This window comes from Dasypus novemcinctus, chromosome 9 (assembly GCF_030445035.2).
Source record: "Dasypus novemcinctus isolate mDasNov1 chromosome 9, mDasNov1.1.hap2, whole genome shotgun sequence".
Lineage (NCBI taxonomy): Eukaryota > Metazoa > Chordata > Mammalia > Cingulata > Dasypodidae > Dasypus > Dasypus novemcinctus.
The window spans coordinates 101528333-101546457 of NC_080681.1; the positions used below are offsets into that span (position 1 = coordinate 101528333).

At 44.7% G+C, this 18125-nt stretch overlaps 1 protein-coding gene across 9 annotated transcripts in view; it reads left to right on the forward strand.

The window, feature by feature from the left end:
• The window catches only part of PHC2 (polyhomeotic homolog 2), a 130672-nt gene that overhangs the window by 62711 nt on the left and 49836 nt on the right, over positions 1–18125 (forward strand). For 4 of the 9 annotated variants that reach the window (XM_058303943.2, XM_058303948.2, XM_058303944.1 and 1 more), the window contains exons 2-6: positions 10612–10839; positions 13600–13758; positions 14870–14947; positions 15376–15540; positions 17364–17450. In XM_058303943.2, the coding sequence (XP_058159926.1) occupies positions 10666–10839; positions 13600–13758; positions 14870–14947; positions 15376–15540; positions 17364–17450 (663 nt within the window). In that variant the 5' untranslated portion in view covers positions 10612–10665. Of the gene's footprint in view, positions 1–10611; positions 10840–13599; positions 13759–14869; positions 14948–15375; positions 15541–17297; positions 17451–18125 lie in introns of all 9 variants that reach the window. The other 5 variants (XM_058303945.2, XM_058303946.1, XM_058303949.2 and 2 more) reach the window with 2 other exon arrangements.

Here is an 18125-nt window from a genome sequence, read left to right on the forward strand (position 1 = left end):
AACCGCTTTTATATTAACAAGGCTGCCTTTTAGATCTTTGCTTCCTTTTTTGCCATTAGTTTCATTTGAGCTTTTTAGGCAAGTCAGGTTAGTATTTGAAATGAGAGAAAAAAAAAAGAAATGGAAATGATGTATGATGGCTAGCTGGGAAATTAAAGAAATTGATGGCTTGAAGCTAGGCAGCAACTTTTGTAATGATTGGATCTAAGTATATATATATTTGTTTTCTAGAAAACCAGTAGAAATATTAATAGCATGTGATTTTAAGCCCTGAAGTTAAGGCTGAGGAACTTTCAGTAATGTCAGATGATGATGATGGTGATAAAAAAATAATAGCAGCTGTCATTTATTAAATGTTTGTTAAGTGCCAAGCATGTTTCTATTTTACATGTATTAACTGATTTAACACTTACAACCCTACAAGATGGTATTATTGTCCCAATTTTATAGTTGAGGAGACTGAAACCTGGAGAGGTTTGGTAACTTGCTCAAGGTTCCACAACTAAGAAGCTGAAATTGAAACCCAGACATCTGGCTCTATAGCATATACTCTTAATCTCTTTATGTACTAGCTGTATTAGTCAGCCAAAGGGGCGCTGGTGCAATATACTAGAAATCTGTTTTTATACAGTGTATTTGGGGTAGGAGCTTACAGATATTAGTCTGTAAAACGTAAGTTACTTCCCTTACTAAAGTCTATTTCCACATGTTGGAGCAAGATAGCTGCCAACATCTGCCAGGGTTCAGGCTTCCTGGGTTCCTCTCTGCCCAGGTCTTGCTTTTCTCTGGGCTCAGGGTTCCTCTCTTCCCAGGGCTTGCTTCTTTCCAGGCTCAGGATTCCTCTCCTCCTGGGGCTTGCTTCTCTTTCCTCTGTGTGCTTACTTCCTAGAGCTCCAGCTTCAGACTTTGGCATCAAACTCCAACATCAAAACCCCAACATTAAAAACCCTTGACTCTGTCCTTTGCCATGTCTTTTATCTGTGAGTCCTACCAGCCAAGGGGTGGGGACTCAATGCCCTACAATGGCACAAGAGGTTTACTTGATACTTGGTCATCAAGTAAACCTCTGAATCCAATATAATCTAATATGCCCAGAGGAAAAGACCAGTTTACAAACATAATCCAATATTTCTTTTTGGAATTCATCTGATAATATCAAACAGCTATACTCCACCCTCTGAATTCCAAAAAGACATTACAATATTCAAAAAAACCTTAAGTCAGTAACAATGCAAGTACTAAATCATATCACAATCAATTTAAAGAAACACAGTTTGTGTTGGGGAAAAGTCCCATCTGCTATAGACCTCTGAAACTTACAAAACAATTCATCTGCTCCCAATACACAAATGGAAAGATAAAGGATAAACATTTTCATTACAATAAGAAATTGGGAGGGAAGAATGAGTCACAGTTTCTCTACAGTTGAGTAGACTTACAGGGCATCCTCTGTTGGATTTCAAAGTCTGAAAATCATTCTTAAATGATGGTTTCTTCTCCTTGGGGCCTTATGGGAACCACCCTTTCCACAGGCTTGCCCAAAGGCCATTTTCTTGGTTCCACCCTCATAAAGCATCTGGGTGTTGACCAAGCTCCAGACCTCACCCTCCAAGAGTGTTGGGGTGATTGTCACACCTTACCCAATCTTTGGGTTAGAGTCTTAACCCCTCTAGTACAATGATGTGAAGACAACATTCTCCCTAACATTTGGCAAACAGGCTCAACTCTCTCAGAACAACGAGTTGACCATCTTGCCTTCCCTGATCCATGGGGGACAGTCTACCCCTCTTAGACCTCTGGGGTGCTGACCTTAACTGCCCTAATCCTTGGGGAATGTACTCTACCCTCTCTGTACCCTGGGGCAGGAACTTCCACCCTCTTCAACTGCTGGGGCAAACTCACCCTCTCTGTACACATGGGTGGGTTCCTCTCTTGGCCCCAGGTGATATCTGAATTCCAGATCTCAGCTTCTGTGGTTTTCCTCTAGAAGTCATTTCCCCTTCAATCTCTCCTTTCCTTGTCCCTTTTATTCTAGGCTGACGGTGGTTTTGTTCATACAGGTCTCTCAAAAAGTCTGTTGGTTTAGCATGCAGGAAGCAGGGATCCAAGCCATCAGACAGTAAGACTTTCCACAAGTCTTTCTGACAAAAATGCATCTTCAATCCTGATTTACAAGTTTCAAGTTTAGTCAAGTCCTTCAGTGGGGCACTTTCATCTGGGAGCTTGATTTTCAGAGGCTTGGAATTTCCAGAATCAGTTTCTGTTTTCTTTGTGCCCAACAGTTCAGTCCTCAGCATATCTCTCTCATCTAGCATTTTGCTATAAGCTGCAAGCAGAAGCCAAGCTGCATTTTCTGGGTTTATTTTGGAAATTTCTTCAACTAAATGCCCAGGCTCACCATTTTCAAATTCTGCCTTCCATAAAACAACAGGAGTTAATCTTGCTAAGTTCTTTGCAACTTTAAGACACGGTTCACCTTTCCTCCAGTTTCCAGTAATAGTTTCATCATTTATTTCTAAGGCATCATAAAAAGTCTCTTTAGCATCCATCTCACGATTATTTCCTTCAAAATAATTTTAAGCTCCATATTGCTACCAACAGTCTCTACAATGCAATTTAGGCCTTTTCCATCAAGCATGTCATAATTCCTCCAAAAAATACCCCTTACCATTTATAAAACTGTTATAGGATTTCATTACTTGCAAAAGCACTTCCCCAGTCCTTGGTACCAAATTCTGTATTAGTCAGCCAAAGGGGTGCTGATGCAAAATACCAGAATACACTGGCTATCTTTAAATTTTATGTTCCTAAGTATTCTTCTGCCCTTTTAAAAAAGAGATAAATATTTAGACAGCTAAAATGGGCTGTGATTCTTTATAAAGAGATTTCTAAGTGTCATTGTGACAATGAGGAAAAATAACTTGTGGAGTCATCATTAACCAAAGTTAAGGAAATCATTTTCCAAATCACAAATCAGATTTTGCACACTTGCCATTTATCACTTGCTTACTATTTGCTAGGTGTTGTGCTTGGTGTTTTAGAGACATCTTATTTAATCCATACAATCCCCTGTGAGGGGAATTTCATCTCATTTAATTCCTGGGAAAGGTGAGGCCCCAAAAGATGACATAGCTTGTCCAAGGATGACATATATTATCCAAGGATATATAGCTACTGTATGGCAGAGTTGGAATTTGAACCTAGGTCTTTCTGACTCCCGAGCCCATGCTGTTAACCAATATGCTATAGCTACACTATCAGATATGTGGCTGATATATAAAAATGGGTTTTCCATAGAACTGGGCTCCATAAACCACAGGCCATATCCAACCTGCTACTTTTTATTTAACCAATGTTTTATTGGAGCACAGCCACACTCATTCATTTATATCTTGTCTATGACTGCTTCTGTGTTACAACAATGGTGTTGAGTAGTCATGACAGAGACCAGATGGCCCACAGAGCCTAAAAATATTTACTACTTGGACTTAACCCTGCCATAGAAGATATAGGATGTGTAGTTGCCTTGCCTTAGAGCAATGAGACTAAAGCTGCCTGAGTCTAGACAAACTCATCCAGGAACCTCAGTCTCCAAACACTCAGCATATTTGCATAACATGGCTTAACTCTGTGTCTCCCAAAAGAGGTCAAATCCTTTTTCCTCCTCTTATTCTTCAGCCAGCTAATACCAGTTTGTATTGTAAAGACTTATTGTAGTCTACCTTCTAAAAATTATGAAGAAAACCATGAGGTTTCAGAAAAAGTTTATTCATTTAAAATTTAGGGTATTCTATTTCATGAAGAAATCATTCTATTTTGAATGCTAGGATATATGATCGGCTTTAATTTCTCATCCTTCAATTCTGTCTTTATTGGCCTTTATTATGTTTCTAGGGACACTAAAGTTGGCAACAGCAGAGGATTGGGGAAAGGGAGGGAACTTTTTCAGGAGGTTTAAACTGAATCCGTTTGGACCTCTTCACATTTTTCAGTAGCCTCTACTGCTACCGGAGACATTGGTAGATTGGTGCAAATTGGATACTTATATTAACCCAGTAATTTGGGGGTATAAAGAGGTCTCCTCTAACTCTCCTAAATCAAGAGAGAGAATCTAGGGAGTGGGTATAGCTCAATGGTTAAGCACCTGATTTGTGTGTATGAGGTCCAGAGTTCAAACTCTGGGACCTCTTGAAAAATAAAAATGAGGGAAGCGAATTTGGCTCAACTGATAGAGCATCCGCCTGCCACATGGGAAGTCCAGGGTTCAAACCCGGGGCCTCCTGACCATGTGGTGAGCTGGCCTATGTGCAGTGCTGATGCACGCAAGGAGTGCCATGCCACACAGGGGTGTCCCCCACATAGGGGAGCCCCATGCGCAAGGAGTGTGGAGAGCTGCCCAGCGTGACAAAAGTGCAGCCTGCCCAGGAGTGGCACTGCACACACGGAGAGCTGATGCAGTAAGATGACGCAACAAAAAGAGATACAGATTCCCAGTGCTGCTGACAAGAATACAAGCGTGTCCTAGGTGGTGCTGCAGGGACGGATGCTGGATATTGTGTGTCTTGTCATGGCCCACTGGGTGGACTGGGGGAGAGTGTGAACTACAATGTGGACCACTGTCCATGTGCTGCAGCGGTTCTCAGAATGTATTCACCGGGTGCAGTGGATGTGCCGCAATGATGGAAGAGTTTGTTGATGTGGGAGGTGTGGCGTGGGTGGGGTGGGAGGTATATGGGGACCTCATATTTTTTTAATGTAACATTTAAAAGAAAATAAAGAAGAAAAAAACAAGAATACAAGTGGACACAGAAGAACACACAGCAAATGGACATAGAGAGCAGAGAATGAAGGTGGCTTGAGCAATTAGGTACCTCCCTACCAGATTTGGTTCCTGGTGCCTCCTAAAAAAAGAAACAGGGAAGGCAAACAGACACAGCAAGTGCAAATAATCAGGGGGTAGGGAGAGATAAATAAATAAAATAAATCTTTTTTAAAAAAAGAGCCTGAACCCCCCTCTGCTATTATTTCCTTGTGCCTCAGACAGAAAAATAACCAAAGAGAAGCAGAGCCCTAGCAAAGGAGCACTTCACCCTGCCTTTTAAAATTCTCCATTCATAAGCCACTACAGGAACGGTAGCAGCAGCCTTTACAGGCTGACTAGACCTCTCATTTCCTACCAGTCTCTGATCCCATTAGGAAAAACTCCACCCCACTCTACCCCAGGGCTTTAGGCCAGATTTGGAGAGGTCTGTTTTCAGTATCTTTCCCCTCTGCTTCCCTGGAATCTGTCACAGCTGTAGTCCCCACAGCAAATGGGTTTCCCTGACCCCGTGGACAAAAGCCTAGTGTTTCCTAGACTTGGTGGCTCCTGGGAGGGCAGCACCATCAGCATTTCTCCAGCTGCTGGTCTCAGGCCCTGTGGGCAGCAGAGACCTGTAATAAGATCACTATCCAAGCCGGGTATAGCCAGCACATCATTCAGAGTGGTCCCTTGTGGTTGGGAGAGAGAATTGACTGAAGTAGTAAGCCCTCCAGAGCTGCACAAAACCACACAGTGAGCTGGAACCCAAAGAAAAGCAGACTTCCAGTTTTGGATATTATCCATTAATCAGACTTGGCTGTAGTTCACAGTGGGTGTCCACAGTGATGGGTGACCTTAGGGAAGAAATAAGGAACTGGTTAGAAGGAAGAAGAGAGAAGAATGCAGAAGAGTAGGAATTAAAAGGAAATTGAATAGGGCTGGATAAAATGCTTAAAGCCTAGATACCATGAAAGTTTAAAGAATTCAGGTACCTCAGTAGCCCTCACTGAGACTTCAAAAGCCTTTTTTACTTCCCAGCAGATCAGAGCTTTGAGGCAGAAGAAGGTGGGAGTAGAGAGGTACTGAAAGCTTGGGACTGTAGAAGAAAAAGTCTATAAACTGCTATATTGGCACTCTCCCAAATTCTGTTTTTTGCTAACTCAAGTTCCCTTCCACTAGAAGACCAGTGAGAAAGTGACTCATAAGCAGGACCCTAGCTTTGATGTCTCCTCAGGGCAAATTCCAGCCTCCTGATTAAGTCCCCACCAACAGGAGGCTAGTAGGGTTCCTGGGGGGACCTTCCGGGTCCATGGTACTGTAGGAGATTCAAAGGAGTCATACCATTTTGGGCAAGTCACTGGGCCTCAGTTTTTACATAGGAAAAATGAGGGGGATTGTGATAATGCTCCATTTCTTAAACTGGTTAGTGGGTATACATGCCTATTATCTTATATACTTTATCTATGGGCTAGAGAGAGAGAGATTATTTTGTACGTATAAAATATTTAATAGGTGTTAATGATTAGAAGATTAAACTCAGTGATATCAGTTCCTTTCTATCTCTGAAAATCTAGTATCTCTGATGTGGACTTTACCCCAATGTGATTGAAATAATGTCTCAAAATGAGATTATAAGTGAAAGCTCAGATGGCATAGTGGGAAAAGCAGTGACTTCGGAGTCAAACCTGGTTTGTATCTCAGTTCTTTGATGACCTTAGGTGAGTTTCTTAGATAAATTCCTTATTGACAAAATTGGGATAATAATACCTATACAATAAGGGAGGTCATGAGTATATATAAAGGTGTTCAATAAATAATCACGAGTATTAGTACAGACACCACTGATGAAAGGTACTGAAATAACTGGTGGTATATACTTGTGAGAGTTCAAGTTAAAGTAGTTGGGAAGAATTCTGTGGATAAGTAGAAATTAAGCTGAGTATTTGGATAAGGAGGAGAATGGAGTATGGTACATTCCAAGCAGTTCTGCTCAGCTAACATTTATGAAATGAAGCATCAGTATATATGGGAGAATATGGTACAATCCGTAATCTCTAGGAATTCAGAACCCAGTGGGGAAGACAGAAACATAAGCAAATCACTTTCTTGCTATAAGCACAAAGTTACCACACGAATTAAAGAAGTTGGGGGTATGGGGAGTGGGGTATGTGAGAACCTCATATTTTTTAATGTAACATTCTGTGCAATCTCTGTATATTTTTTAAAAAAGATTTAAAAAATAAGCACAAAGTGTTGTGGAAGCAACCAATTGAATGACTTAAAGGAAAAAATTAGGACCTACTTTGCAAGAAATGAGAGCATAGTTAGAAGAAATGGCGTTGAGCAAATGTTTCATGGAAGAGACTCAAGTTGTCTTGACATGATCTAATGTGCTGGCCAAGTGCAATGTGGAAGGAAGGCATTTCAAGGGAAGGGAGGCTAGGGAAGAGTAGCAGAAACAGGAGTGGGAGAACCAAGAGGGAGGAGAGAGGCAAAAAACTAGTGAGATAGAAAAGGCAAGGCGGGGAGAGGAGAGGACGAAGCTGAGAATGAGAGAGTAAAGAGAGAAGGGAAAGGCAAGTTTGGCAGAAAGAAGGAGGGCGGTAGGCAAGAGAGTTCAGGAAACACATTATGCCTTTGTCTCCATGATGTTAAGGTAGGCGTCTCTTCCCAGCATGGGGTAAACGGCAGTTGCTATGCTTATCTGTGCAATTCTTCTATGACGGAATACCATCTTCTCTTTAGAATTTTGTCTGATTTTATTTCTCAACAAGAATTGAATATATACAATTGTAACTGCTAAAGAAAAAAAATAGAACTGAGGCTTGATCATGATATGGATTATTCTGTCCTCTTAATTTACTGTGGCTGCTGCCCTCTTCCCCATTTTATTTTATTTTTTTAATGTTTACAAGTACTTCAGTGAAGATTTCCTAGGGTGAGATGAAAAGTAAGAACTGAAAGCCAATTCTGGTCAACAGCTGGAAAAGGGAGGTAAGCGTTTGATTAAAAGAAGACCTTGGAATACCATGGAGAATTCTGTGTTTGAATGTAACTATCTTTTATTGATTTGTTGCTTGGTGATGCTTAAAATTTTAGTTGAGCCTCATCTCTACTGCTAATTTGTCAGTTTCTGTAAGGTCAAGAATTGTGCCATCCTACCACTTTCTACCCAGCATACTTTTCCCTCCCTAGAACATAAGTCAGATTTCAACAGGGCAGGACACAGGAATTACTTATTGACTTTGCTGTTTCATTGATTCCTGCATCACCATTATCATCATGAGCATCCTTAACAAGTCAGCAGCCATAATGAGGCCCAAAACCGAGTGCAGTACAGGCCAAAGGAATTTGTGGACAGGGGTCTTGCCCTGTGGCAGTGGAGCAGATACACAAACACTAAGGGGGAGAGTTGCTCAAGGACCCAGGTAACAAGCATGGTTTGCAGGCTGTTACACAGCTTTGGAAGCCAGAGACCTCCAAACAGCAACTCAGCTGCAAGGGGCCCAGGTTTCCCTGTCCTTAATGTTCTTATCTTTTTGCCTGTACTCCCACCTTTTCCAAACCCACCCAGTCTGAAGAAGGCAGCCTGAGGAATGTTTGACAACTCCCAAATGGAGCAGCATTGAGATGATAACAGGACATTGACTATTTAGATTCTTTGTACTAATTAATGTATAATTAATATGAAAAAATCATATTGTTTTATTCATTTATTAAATTGGTATAATCTGCAAGCAAAGTAGTGAATGTGTATGATGGGATGACAAAGAAATGTTTTTTTTTTAATTTCTCTCCCCTTCCCTGCCCAGTTGTCTGCTCTCGGTGTCCATTCGCTGTATGTTCTTCTGTGTCCTCTTGTATTCTTGTCAGCAGCACTGGGAATCTATGTCTCTTTTTGTTGCATCATCTTCCTGCATCAGCTCTCCGTGTGTGCGGCGCCACTCCTGGGCAGGCTGCATTTCTTTCGCGCCGGGCAGCTCTCCTTATGGGGTGCACTCCTTGTGCATGGGCTCCCCTACACAGGGGACACCCCTGCATGGTACGGCGGCACTCCTTCCACACATCAGCACTGCATGTGGGCCAGCTCATGACACGGGCCAGGAGGCCCTGGGTTTGAACCCTGGACCTCCCATGTGGTAGGCAGAAGTTCTATCCCTTGAGCCAAATTCGCTTCCCAGAAATGGTATTTTTAGATATAAGAAGGAATGGGTAGAAGGAAAAGCTTATATACAGAAATGAGGATTTTAAGAATAGCATGAAAAAAGAGAGGAAATCGAACTCAGATCTGGGTGTGCCACTCCCACCACCCCATCCTTCCATCCCAACCCCTCTCCACTTGCAAACACATTCCCTCGAGGGAATGTGCAATTTCCAGGACTGAACTTGGACCATGGAATGGTCCCTTAAGGAATTTCTAGCACTTCGTACTGAATGGGATAGAAGGTTCCAAGAGGCTCCGCGAATTCCATATTGGAAGAGGATTGAGTTATTGAAATAAGATGGTGGGAAGCAGGCTGAGGGCAAGATTAATACACAGTAGCCAACACTGATGGTGCACTCAGCATACATTTAACATTCTGCTAAATACATTACATCGTTGTTTTTTTGAACTTCACAACAATCCATATACTGTCACATTTTACAGAGTAAGAAACAAGTTTGGAGATGTTGTGGCATGACAAGTGAGAAGGTTTCCCAGATAGTAAGTGGAAGAGCCAAATCTTAAACCCAAGTCTTTCTTTTTTTTTTTTTTTCAAAGATTTATTTATTTTTCTCCCCTTCCCCCTGGCCCAGTTGTCTGTTCGCTGTGTCTATTTGCTGCGTCGTCTTCTTTGTCCGCTTCTGTTGTTGTCAGCGGCACGGTAATCTGTGTTTCTTTCTGTTGCATCATCTTGTTGTGTCAGCTTTCTATGTGGGCGGCGCCATTCTTAGGCTGCACTTTCTTTCGTGCTGGGCGGCTCTCCTTATGGGGTGCACTCCTTGTGCGTGGGGCTCCCCTACGCAGGGGACACCCCTGCGTGGCATGGCACTCCTTGTGCGCATCTGCATTGGGCATGGCCAGCTCCACACAGGTCAGGGAGGCCCAGGGTTTGAACCGCGGACCTCCCATGTGGTAGACGGACGCCCTAACCACTGGGCCAAGTCCACTTCCCAAACCCAAGTCTTTCTGATTCCAAAACCTCAATACAGTGCCCTGCTCAGCAGGAGATTAGAGAGCCCTCAGTAAGTACTTAATAAAGAAAACAGAGACATCATACTCAAAGCTCTTCTGACTTTGAAAAACAAAACAGGAGTGGATGTAGTTCAGTGGTTGAGTGCCTGCTTCCCATATACAAGGTCCCCAGTACCTCCTAAAAATAAATAAATAAATAAATAATAAATAAATACTTATTTGTTTATTGCCTCCTTATTTGCCTCTTTTTCTCATTCTATTCTCACTAGGTTTTTTATCCCATTTATTTTACTAGCTGGCTGTATAAGTATGGGCAAATAACATAAATTATCTGTTCAATTTCCCCATCTCAAAGATGAAAAGATTGATAGGGCGAAATGATCCCTAAAATCATTGTTAGGATGAAATCTACCTCCTCTTGCAGAATGAACAGATCATAGACTTTAGAATCAGGCAGACCTGATTTCAAATCCCTTCTGGGGAACCAAGCCTGGCCCCGTCCTTCTGATTTTAGATGTGCCTGGAGACCTCGGTTCTGAATTGACCCCACCATAGGCTATTTGGAAAGCTGTAGCATGTGAGTGCATTCTCAAGCAAGTAGTTTAATATTTCACTTCTGCCTCTTCCCTCCCAGCATCTGCCTACTCTTCTGCCACTTGAACGCCCTGACTGTGCCACACTATAGGCCATGGAGAATGAGCTGCCCATTCCACATACATCTAGCAGTGCCAGTGTCGCCAGCAGTACCAGTGGGGTCAGCAGCAGCAGTGGATGCAACCATAGCAGCAGTGGTGGAAATGGCCGCCCAACTGGGCCCCAGATTTCTGTGTACAGTGGTATTCCTGACCGGCAGACTGTGCAGGTAAGATTCCAACTGGTCCAGGAATTGTTTTCCTTAATCATCTACAGAGCTAGCCAGGAGGGGGATGTTGGTATGATCTGGTGGAATAACCTTAGTGTTGAAACTAGATTGGGTATAAGGGAGTGGGCTAGTGGGTGTATATTTGTGCATATTTAAGGAGAAGAAATTATGCTCGATGTGTGTAGTCAAGGAAGTTTGGGGGAGAGAGGGAATACTTAGCAGATCAGAAAAACTCCTATCTTATATCTGATGACTCAGATCCCAGAGTGCAGTTTTGGGAGGATAGGTGTGTGAAAGTGTAAGGGGCAAACAAGTAAAAATAACAAACACAAAATGGGAGCTGCTCAGCCCCAACCCAAACCCATATCTAAATAACCATTGCCTGCAAGTAAAAAGTCTTAAAGAGAGAACACCAAGAAAGAATTCCAAAACAGTCCTTTGTCTTTGAAGCATTTGACTTTCCTCCCTAAAGCAGTTAGCAAACTTGCAAAGTGTCATCAATAAGCCTTCCGGTGGATTTACACAGTGGAGTTATTTCAATAACTCAATCCCAAAATGCAGTCATTACCACGTATTGACATCCATTATGTGCCAGGCGTTTTGCATATTTATCTTCTCTTTCTCAGAGATGGTAGTAGCTTCTCCAAGGTCATTCAGGTAAATACAAAGAAAATCCGAATCTTATTCTCACCCTAAACCTATGTTCTTATTCACAACCTCTGTTTGAGGTTCCCAGATAATACAGGCAGAAAAGAGAGACAGCAACTGGGAACTACTTTCTCTCTTTACTCTAATAACTTTGCTATTACAACTTGGATATATTTGACAAGTGACCTCATTCTGCTTTGGCCCTAGGCCCAGATAATCGACTGGAGGAAAAGTCAAAGCAGACAGTGAGAGGACCTGAAAAGGCTAGCTAAAAAAGACACCATCAGATCTTCTGAAATCTTCCCTCTCCCAATTATCTCCATCTTGTTCTTAACAAAACCTGTTTCTAGTACCCATCCTTGCCCCCTCCAACCTCTTCCTCTGGCCTTTTCACGTGTGAGTATTTTAGCTCTAATTTCCATCAGCTGATATTAGGATGTTCCCTTCTCCTACCACTCATCAGAACCCTAGACAAAAGGGATTTGGGGTGTCTGCTCTGGCAAATGGAATGACCCAAGGTTGCTTTCCACATACTAGTAGAAGCATTTAGAGCTTTTCCTATTTCCATTCATTGACATCCTCTAATGAGGAAGTGCCATAATGCCACTGCTAGCAGGATGGCAGTGGTGGTCACTTTTAGGAATGTAAGGAAAGTAGAGAGGTCTAAATAAGGGAAAAAGAAGAAATATTTTTGGGGAGGACAGGAAGAAAAAGAACTGAGTTCCTGTAAAACAGGACCCTCAGAGGGAAGGGTATACCAAAGGGACTGGAATCTTAGGGAAATATGAGGAAGTTTAAGGTGGGGTAGAGTATCAGAGGAGATACCAGAGCCCATGGAGAATCTGTGATGTCAGCCTATTCTCACAGAACCGCAAATCGGAACCCAGAGGTGGTTTCGTCCTAGAGCTACCAGCTCTAGAAATCACACTAACCTGGGGAGATCTGGACCGAAGGCTTGTTGCCTAGGGGAAGGCCCAGGGTGGAGAGCAGCTCCGTAGAGAGGGATCCAGCAGAGGTAAGGGTAGGAAGTAGGTCAAAGCTTGGCCAGGGCCCCGTGTAAGTCATCAGTTGGGAAGAGGTGACAGGACAGTGGCCAGGTATGGGAGTAAAAAGGAGGAGAAGTGTCTCCAAGACTCATGAGAAGAAGACTGAGGAGCTCAGGGGTGAGGTAAAGACATTTGCTTTTCTCTGTTCCTAGTGGTTAGGAGAGGGCTTTAAGGGTTGAGAGTGGACAGGAGGAGAGGATCAAAGAGCAGGATTTTGTCATTCCCAAGAGACTATAGCTCAGCCAATCCCATCAGGAAAGAGGGAGTTAATTGTAAGACCAAGGCATAAGAGATAATGACTAAAAAGAGGGAGGGATAAAGAGAAAAGGGGAAAGAGTAAGAGAAATGTATCATCTCGTGGCATTGGTCTGCTCTGCAAGGCCAAAGAGACCTTCTTCTAAGGGACTGATAGGACTTTCTGGGAAGCTGTGGGCAGAACCTGGGATGCAGCACCAAGTCTTTCTTGAAGCCTCAACAGGGGAGGCTGTTGCCTTTGGATAACTTTTACCTTGACTGGTTGTATTGCTAAAGCTAGCATAGGCACTCTTCTTACTTGTCCCTTCCTTCTGTCTGCCTTGTCAAGATTCACTTCCCTCCATCACCATCATCCCTGTGTTCCAATCAACTTAATCTCTGGCTGAAGAATGGCAGGGCCAGGGAAGTTCCTAACAAGCCTGGCATGGTATACAGTGTCATTGGAGGCTTTAAAAAGGGGTCTTTGGTTATCCTGAGCCTCCCTAATGTCTCTGAGGGGTTAAAGCAACTTTAACTTTCCACACTGAGGTGGATGACACAGAAGCAGGCCCTTTTGTGGCAGAACAGAGGAGCACGTAAGCTGAAGAGGGGACAAAATAGACAAAGCAGAAATTTATAAACCTTTGCAAATAGGTGTCCACCTCACCTCCCTGGAGAGTGGACTTAGTTACAGCAGTGGTCCTATGCCCTTCTTTCAGCTCTAAGGGAGAGATGGTTTGACAAGACATGGGTGCAGGAGTGGGTCTACAGTGGGTGTGTTGCACAGCTGGGTGATAGCGCCTGCTCTTCCCTTCTCCCCCACCCTTCTTAGGTGATCCAGCAGGCCCTGCACAGGCAGCCAAGCACTGCAGCTCAGTACCTGCAGCAGATGTACGCTGCACAGCAACAGCATCTCATGCTGCAGACTGCAGCGCTTCAGCAGCAGCACCTCAGCAGCGCCCAGCTCCAGAGCCTGGCCGCTGTGCAGCAGGTAAGAAGTGCGGCAATGACAAGGATGCTGCTGAGAGTGGTAGCAGGAGCTGAGTGGTAAAAGGGAGATGAGCACTGCCTGTGCCAAGCATAGCAATGGATATGCACAGTGTGGTCCATGCATTCTTTTTTTGAATCCTCACAGAACCTCTGAGAGCTAGGTACTATTGTCATCATCTCCTTTTTACAGATGAGCAGCAGGGGTTCTGGGAGGTTAAGCACCTTGCCCAAGGTCACACAGCTAGTGAGTAGAGCAGCTGTGGTATTCACCCCATCTAACCTGATAACCATATCGTTGCACTACTAGGGAAGGGACTGAGGAGGCCAAGGAGATGTTCACCAGGGAAGGATGTTGTCCATCGAACTTGTCTGTCTGATTTGGCTCACTCTCTTCCTACTGGCTGAGAAGAACTCATTCATTCGGCAAAAAATTTTAAGCACATACTGTGTGCCAAAGTTCATGTCAGTCACTGAGCTCATAGTGGGGAAGACAGCAAGTAAACAGAAACCAAAATAGACAAGGAAAAAATACAATTAATTATCTAAGTTATAATAAGCTCTCTGAAGGAAAAGAAAGGGTTGCTATAACTGAATAACAAGGAAAATTACTTTAGATTGGGTTAGTTTGGTTGGTCAGGGAAGGCCTGTCTGCTGGAGTAACATTTAAGCTTGAAGGATAAGAAGAAGCTGCCTGGGAGGGGGGCAGGCTGTACATTCCACATAGTGTTGGCAAAACTCTTCAGCAGCGGGGCCCCTGAACAGATGTGATAAGAGTGGGTTGGAGCTGAGGGGCTGAGGAAAGCTGGAAATCATAGATAATAATAATAGTTAACAGTCTGAATGCTTACATGTGCTTTATATGCATTGCCTTTAATCTTCCCAACAATCCTCAAGATCAGTACTATTATTGTCCCCGTTTTATGAAAGAGGAAACAGGTACTTGTTCAAGGTCATATACAGATGTAGCAGAATGGGGATTTGATTCCAGGTGGTTTGACTCCACAGACTACTTTCTTTACCACTGTCCCCTAATGCTTCTTTTGGAAGGTGAGAGTCTGGGGGATGAGCTGGGGGAGATCTGGGATTCTAGTGATAGGTTTGTTCTTTTCTAGGCAAGCCTGGTGGCTAACAGACAAGGGAGCTCTTCAGGAAGCAGTGTATCTGCACAGGCCCCAGCCCATTCATCCTCGGTGAGTAGGATGGGGAGTGGCTGGCAGAGCCCACAGCCCTGGGTCCAGTTCCTTCATCCTTGTCTAAAATGCCTCTCAGCTCCCAGACCCAGTTGTGGTGAATTCTTAGCCATGTAAAACAATGCCAGAAAAGAAACCCATGCCTCTTCCAAACCTTTATGTTAATGACTCCCTATCTTCTTTCAAGTGTTGAAGCTCTCTGTTTATAGCTTAGTTCTCTCCCCATTGGGTCCTCCCTATAGTTCTGCACCTAGGCCAGAGATGGGGGCAGTGCTGGGGGAAGCTGCAAGGCTCAAGGACCAGAGATGGTCCTAAAGAGGGCTGAGTCCACCAAGGAACAGAAGAGACAGGGAGAAAGAAATAGTCAAGGGGGACACAGAGTTGAGCAGTAGCACCACCTATTTTCTACTGCATTTGTCTTTCATCAGATCAATCTGGCAGCCTCCCCAGCTGCAGCCCAACTCATCAACCGGGCTCAGAGTGTCAACTCAGCAACAGCCTCAGGCATTGCCCAGCAGGCTGTGCTCTTGGGCAACACGTCTTCTCCAGCCCTGACTGCAAGCCAAGCACAGATGTACCTAAGGGCCCAGATGGTGAGTACTCACAGCCTGGGCCATGTCTCAGGAGGGCCCAGAGAACAGAGGCAGAGAAGTTGGGAAATTAGAGAAGTGTAGGGGGGTAGAGAAGGATGGGAAAGAAGCACAAGGGGCTGGGGGCAAGAGATAAGGGGCGGAACAGAATAAAGAAAGATGAGCCTAGAAGGGCTAAATGGGGACTTTGGTATAAGCTCAATGACTTGAAATCGGGTGGGTTTCCAGGCTGAAAGAGAAAAAGTTACCCACAGTGTCCCCTTTCCTTCCCCTCCCCTTCTAGAGTGAAACAGAATTGTCCTCTTCTTAATAATGCTTCCCACCCCCAAATTAACTAGGGGTCCATGCCCAGATAGCAGGGGTCCATGCCCAGGTGGCCCTGTACACTCAGGCATGTAAGATCAGCAAACTAACAGACATTCATGGACACCACAGAAGTGGGGTCTTACCCCATTGTGAGTTTTTGCTGGGACTTGCTCAGGGGTCAAAGATGAAAAAGGAACAGCAGCTTCCCCTGCTCTCCAAAGGGGCCCCCATTCCAACCAGGATCACTTTATCGCCTCTTAACCAGGTGGGCTTGGTTAGACAGAATGTACTCAGGATGGCATCAGCCCTGGACATGCATGCCTAGAATCTTTCCTTTGTACCAGTCCTTGGGTTCTTAAGACTTGAATTTCCTAGGGAAAAGAGCAGCATATTCTCTGGGACACAATGAAGTACAGCTCCATTTTGGGCTCAAATCCCTGTAAGTCATGTCTCATACCTCCTGCTCTGAAGATTTCTTCCTTCAGCTCCTTAGCACACCATCCTAAAGGCAATACAGTCCTACTCCCTTTCTCCTGTAGCCAGAACTTGACTCTTGGATCTTTTCTAGTCTTACTCCCATCCTTCAGTTCTTGTTTCTGTGTTGTCATTTGAGGCCTGTCTCCACTCCCAGGAAGAGCCTCTTAGACACACAGTGGTCTAGACTTCCATTTCTCTAGGGAATTGGGACAGCCACTCTGTGACACTGTTGATAGCTGCCTTTGTCTTCAGTTTCCTCATTCCCATGTCCCACCTACTGCCCCAACTAGGGTCCTGCAGCCTGACGGCCTCCCTCCCCAAAGCAGACGGACAAGCACAGGTGCATCATCACACAGTTCTAGGGAAGGCGCCTTGTAAAGACAGCAGCACATACACACTGACACCAGGCTAGACTCACCGGGCATTGGGATGTCACACAGAGAACATTGTATAGCCACAGCCTACAGAAGGAGATACAGGCACAAGTGCAGCTCCAACTGGTCTGGTTCCTCTACCATTGTTGCCATCTGTGCTCCCAAATCTTAATTTCACTGGAAAATGTACAGATGAATATATCTAATTTGATCCCTTCTGCAGGACAGTCTTGTTCTGACTGAGCCCGGGGCCAAGTGTAGGTTGGGCCTAGAAAACAGTCTGGCTCCCCAGGTTGCTAAGACAGTGACTTCAGAGTGTCCTGGCAATATTGGTCCCCTCAAGGATGAGCTCCTCACAGAAGGTTCTGAAGTAAACCCCAGAGTGCTCCGCCCACCCCCACCCCCTTTACTCTCCTCAGCTTGGGAAGGACTCCACAAGCCTCTGGAGACTTTCAGTCATGTCCTTGGACTGCTTCCTTTTCTTGCCTCCCTATTTCTGCTTCCCTAGCCTCCCCCAAATCTGCTCACTTTGTTAAATTTTTGTGTCCTGTGGCTGAGCCCACATTGGGCAGGTAAAAGGCGCCTCGTTTCCTGTGATTCCAGGCCCAGCCAGGTAACCTGGTGCAGGTAGCTAGGAGCCTAGGCGGCACTGTTCCTTTGTCCCCTCAGCTCATCTTCACGCCCACGGCCACCGTCGCTACTGTGCAGCCTGAGCTCGGCACTGGCTCCCCCGCCCGGCCCCCCACCCCCGCCCAGGTGAGGATTCCATGCTTGTGGGAGGGCAGGGGGGTGGGCAACCCTGAAGAGGGGTGTTGATCCTGGGGATGGACACAAGCCTGGAGGCACTTGAAAGTTTTGGAAAGGTTGGGATCTTCCAGGAAAGGAGGTGGGAGACAGGATATCCCAGGCTTGCTCCTTAATTCCCTTAGAGGCCTCAGCCCCTCTTGACTCTGTTTTTTTTTTCCTTCAAACTTAGGTTAGGAGTCAGAGAGCAGCAGGCTGAGGCAAGCATGATTGCCAAATAGGTGGTCAGTGCTACCATTTGCACCTTACACTCACCGCAGTATAATGTATTTTGTTGTTGTTGCCTTTTAAGTGGAAAATCCTGCTGTAATTACACATGCTAGTACCAGAAGGCATTAGGAAAAATGGAGTGGAAGAGGGGACAAAAATGTTTCTGGGTTCCTACCTTGTACTGGAGCACATAAACATTAATGTGGCCAACAAGATTCCATGGGCAGTTGGGGAGAGGAACGCCCTCCCTCTTCCATCTCCCCTATCCCCATCTACAGAATGGAGTCTGGGAGTAGGGAGGGTATTGAGTGGCAAGATTATCAGATTTGTCACATTCAAGTCTGGCATAACCTCCATGCGTCCAGCAGGGGGCACCAGGGACTAGGTTGAGTAAGCATGCTGCTCCGTCTTGGAAAG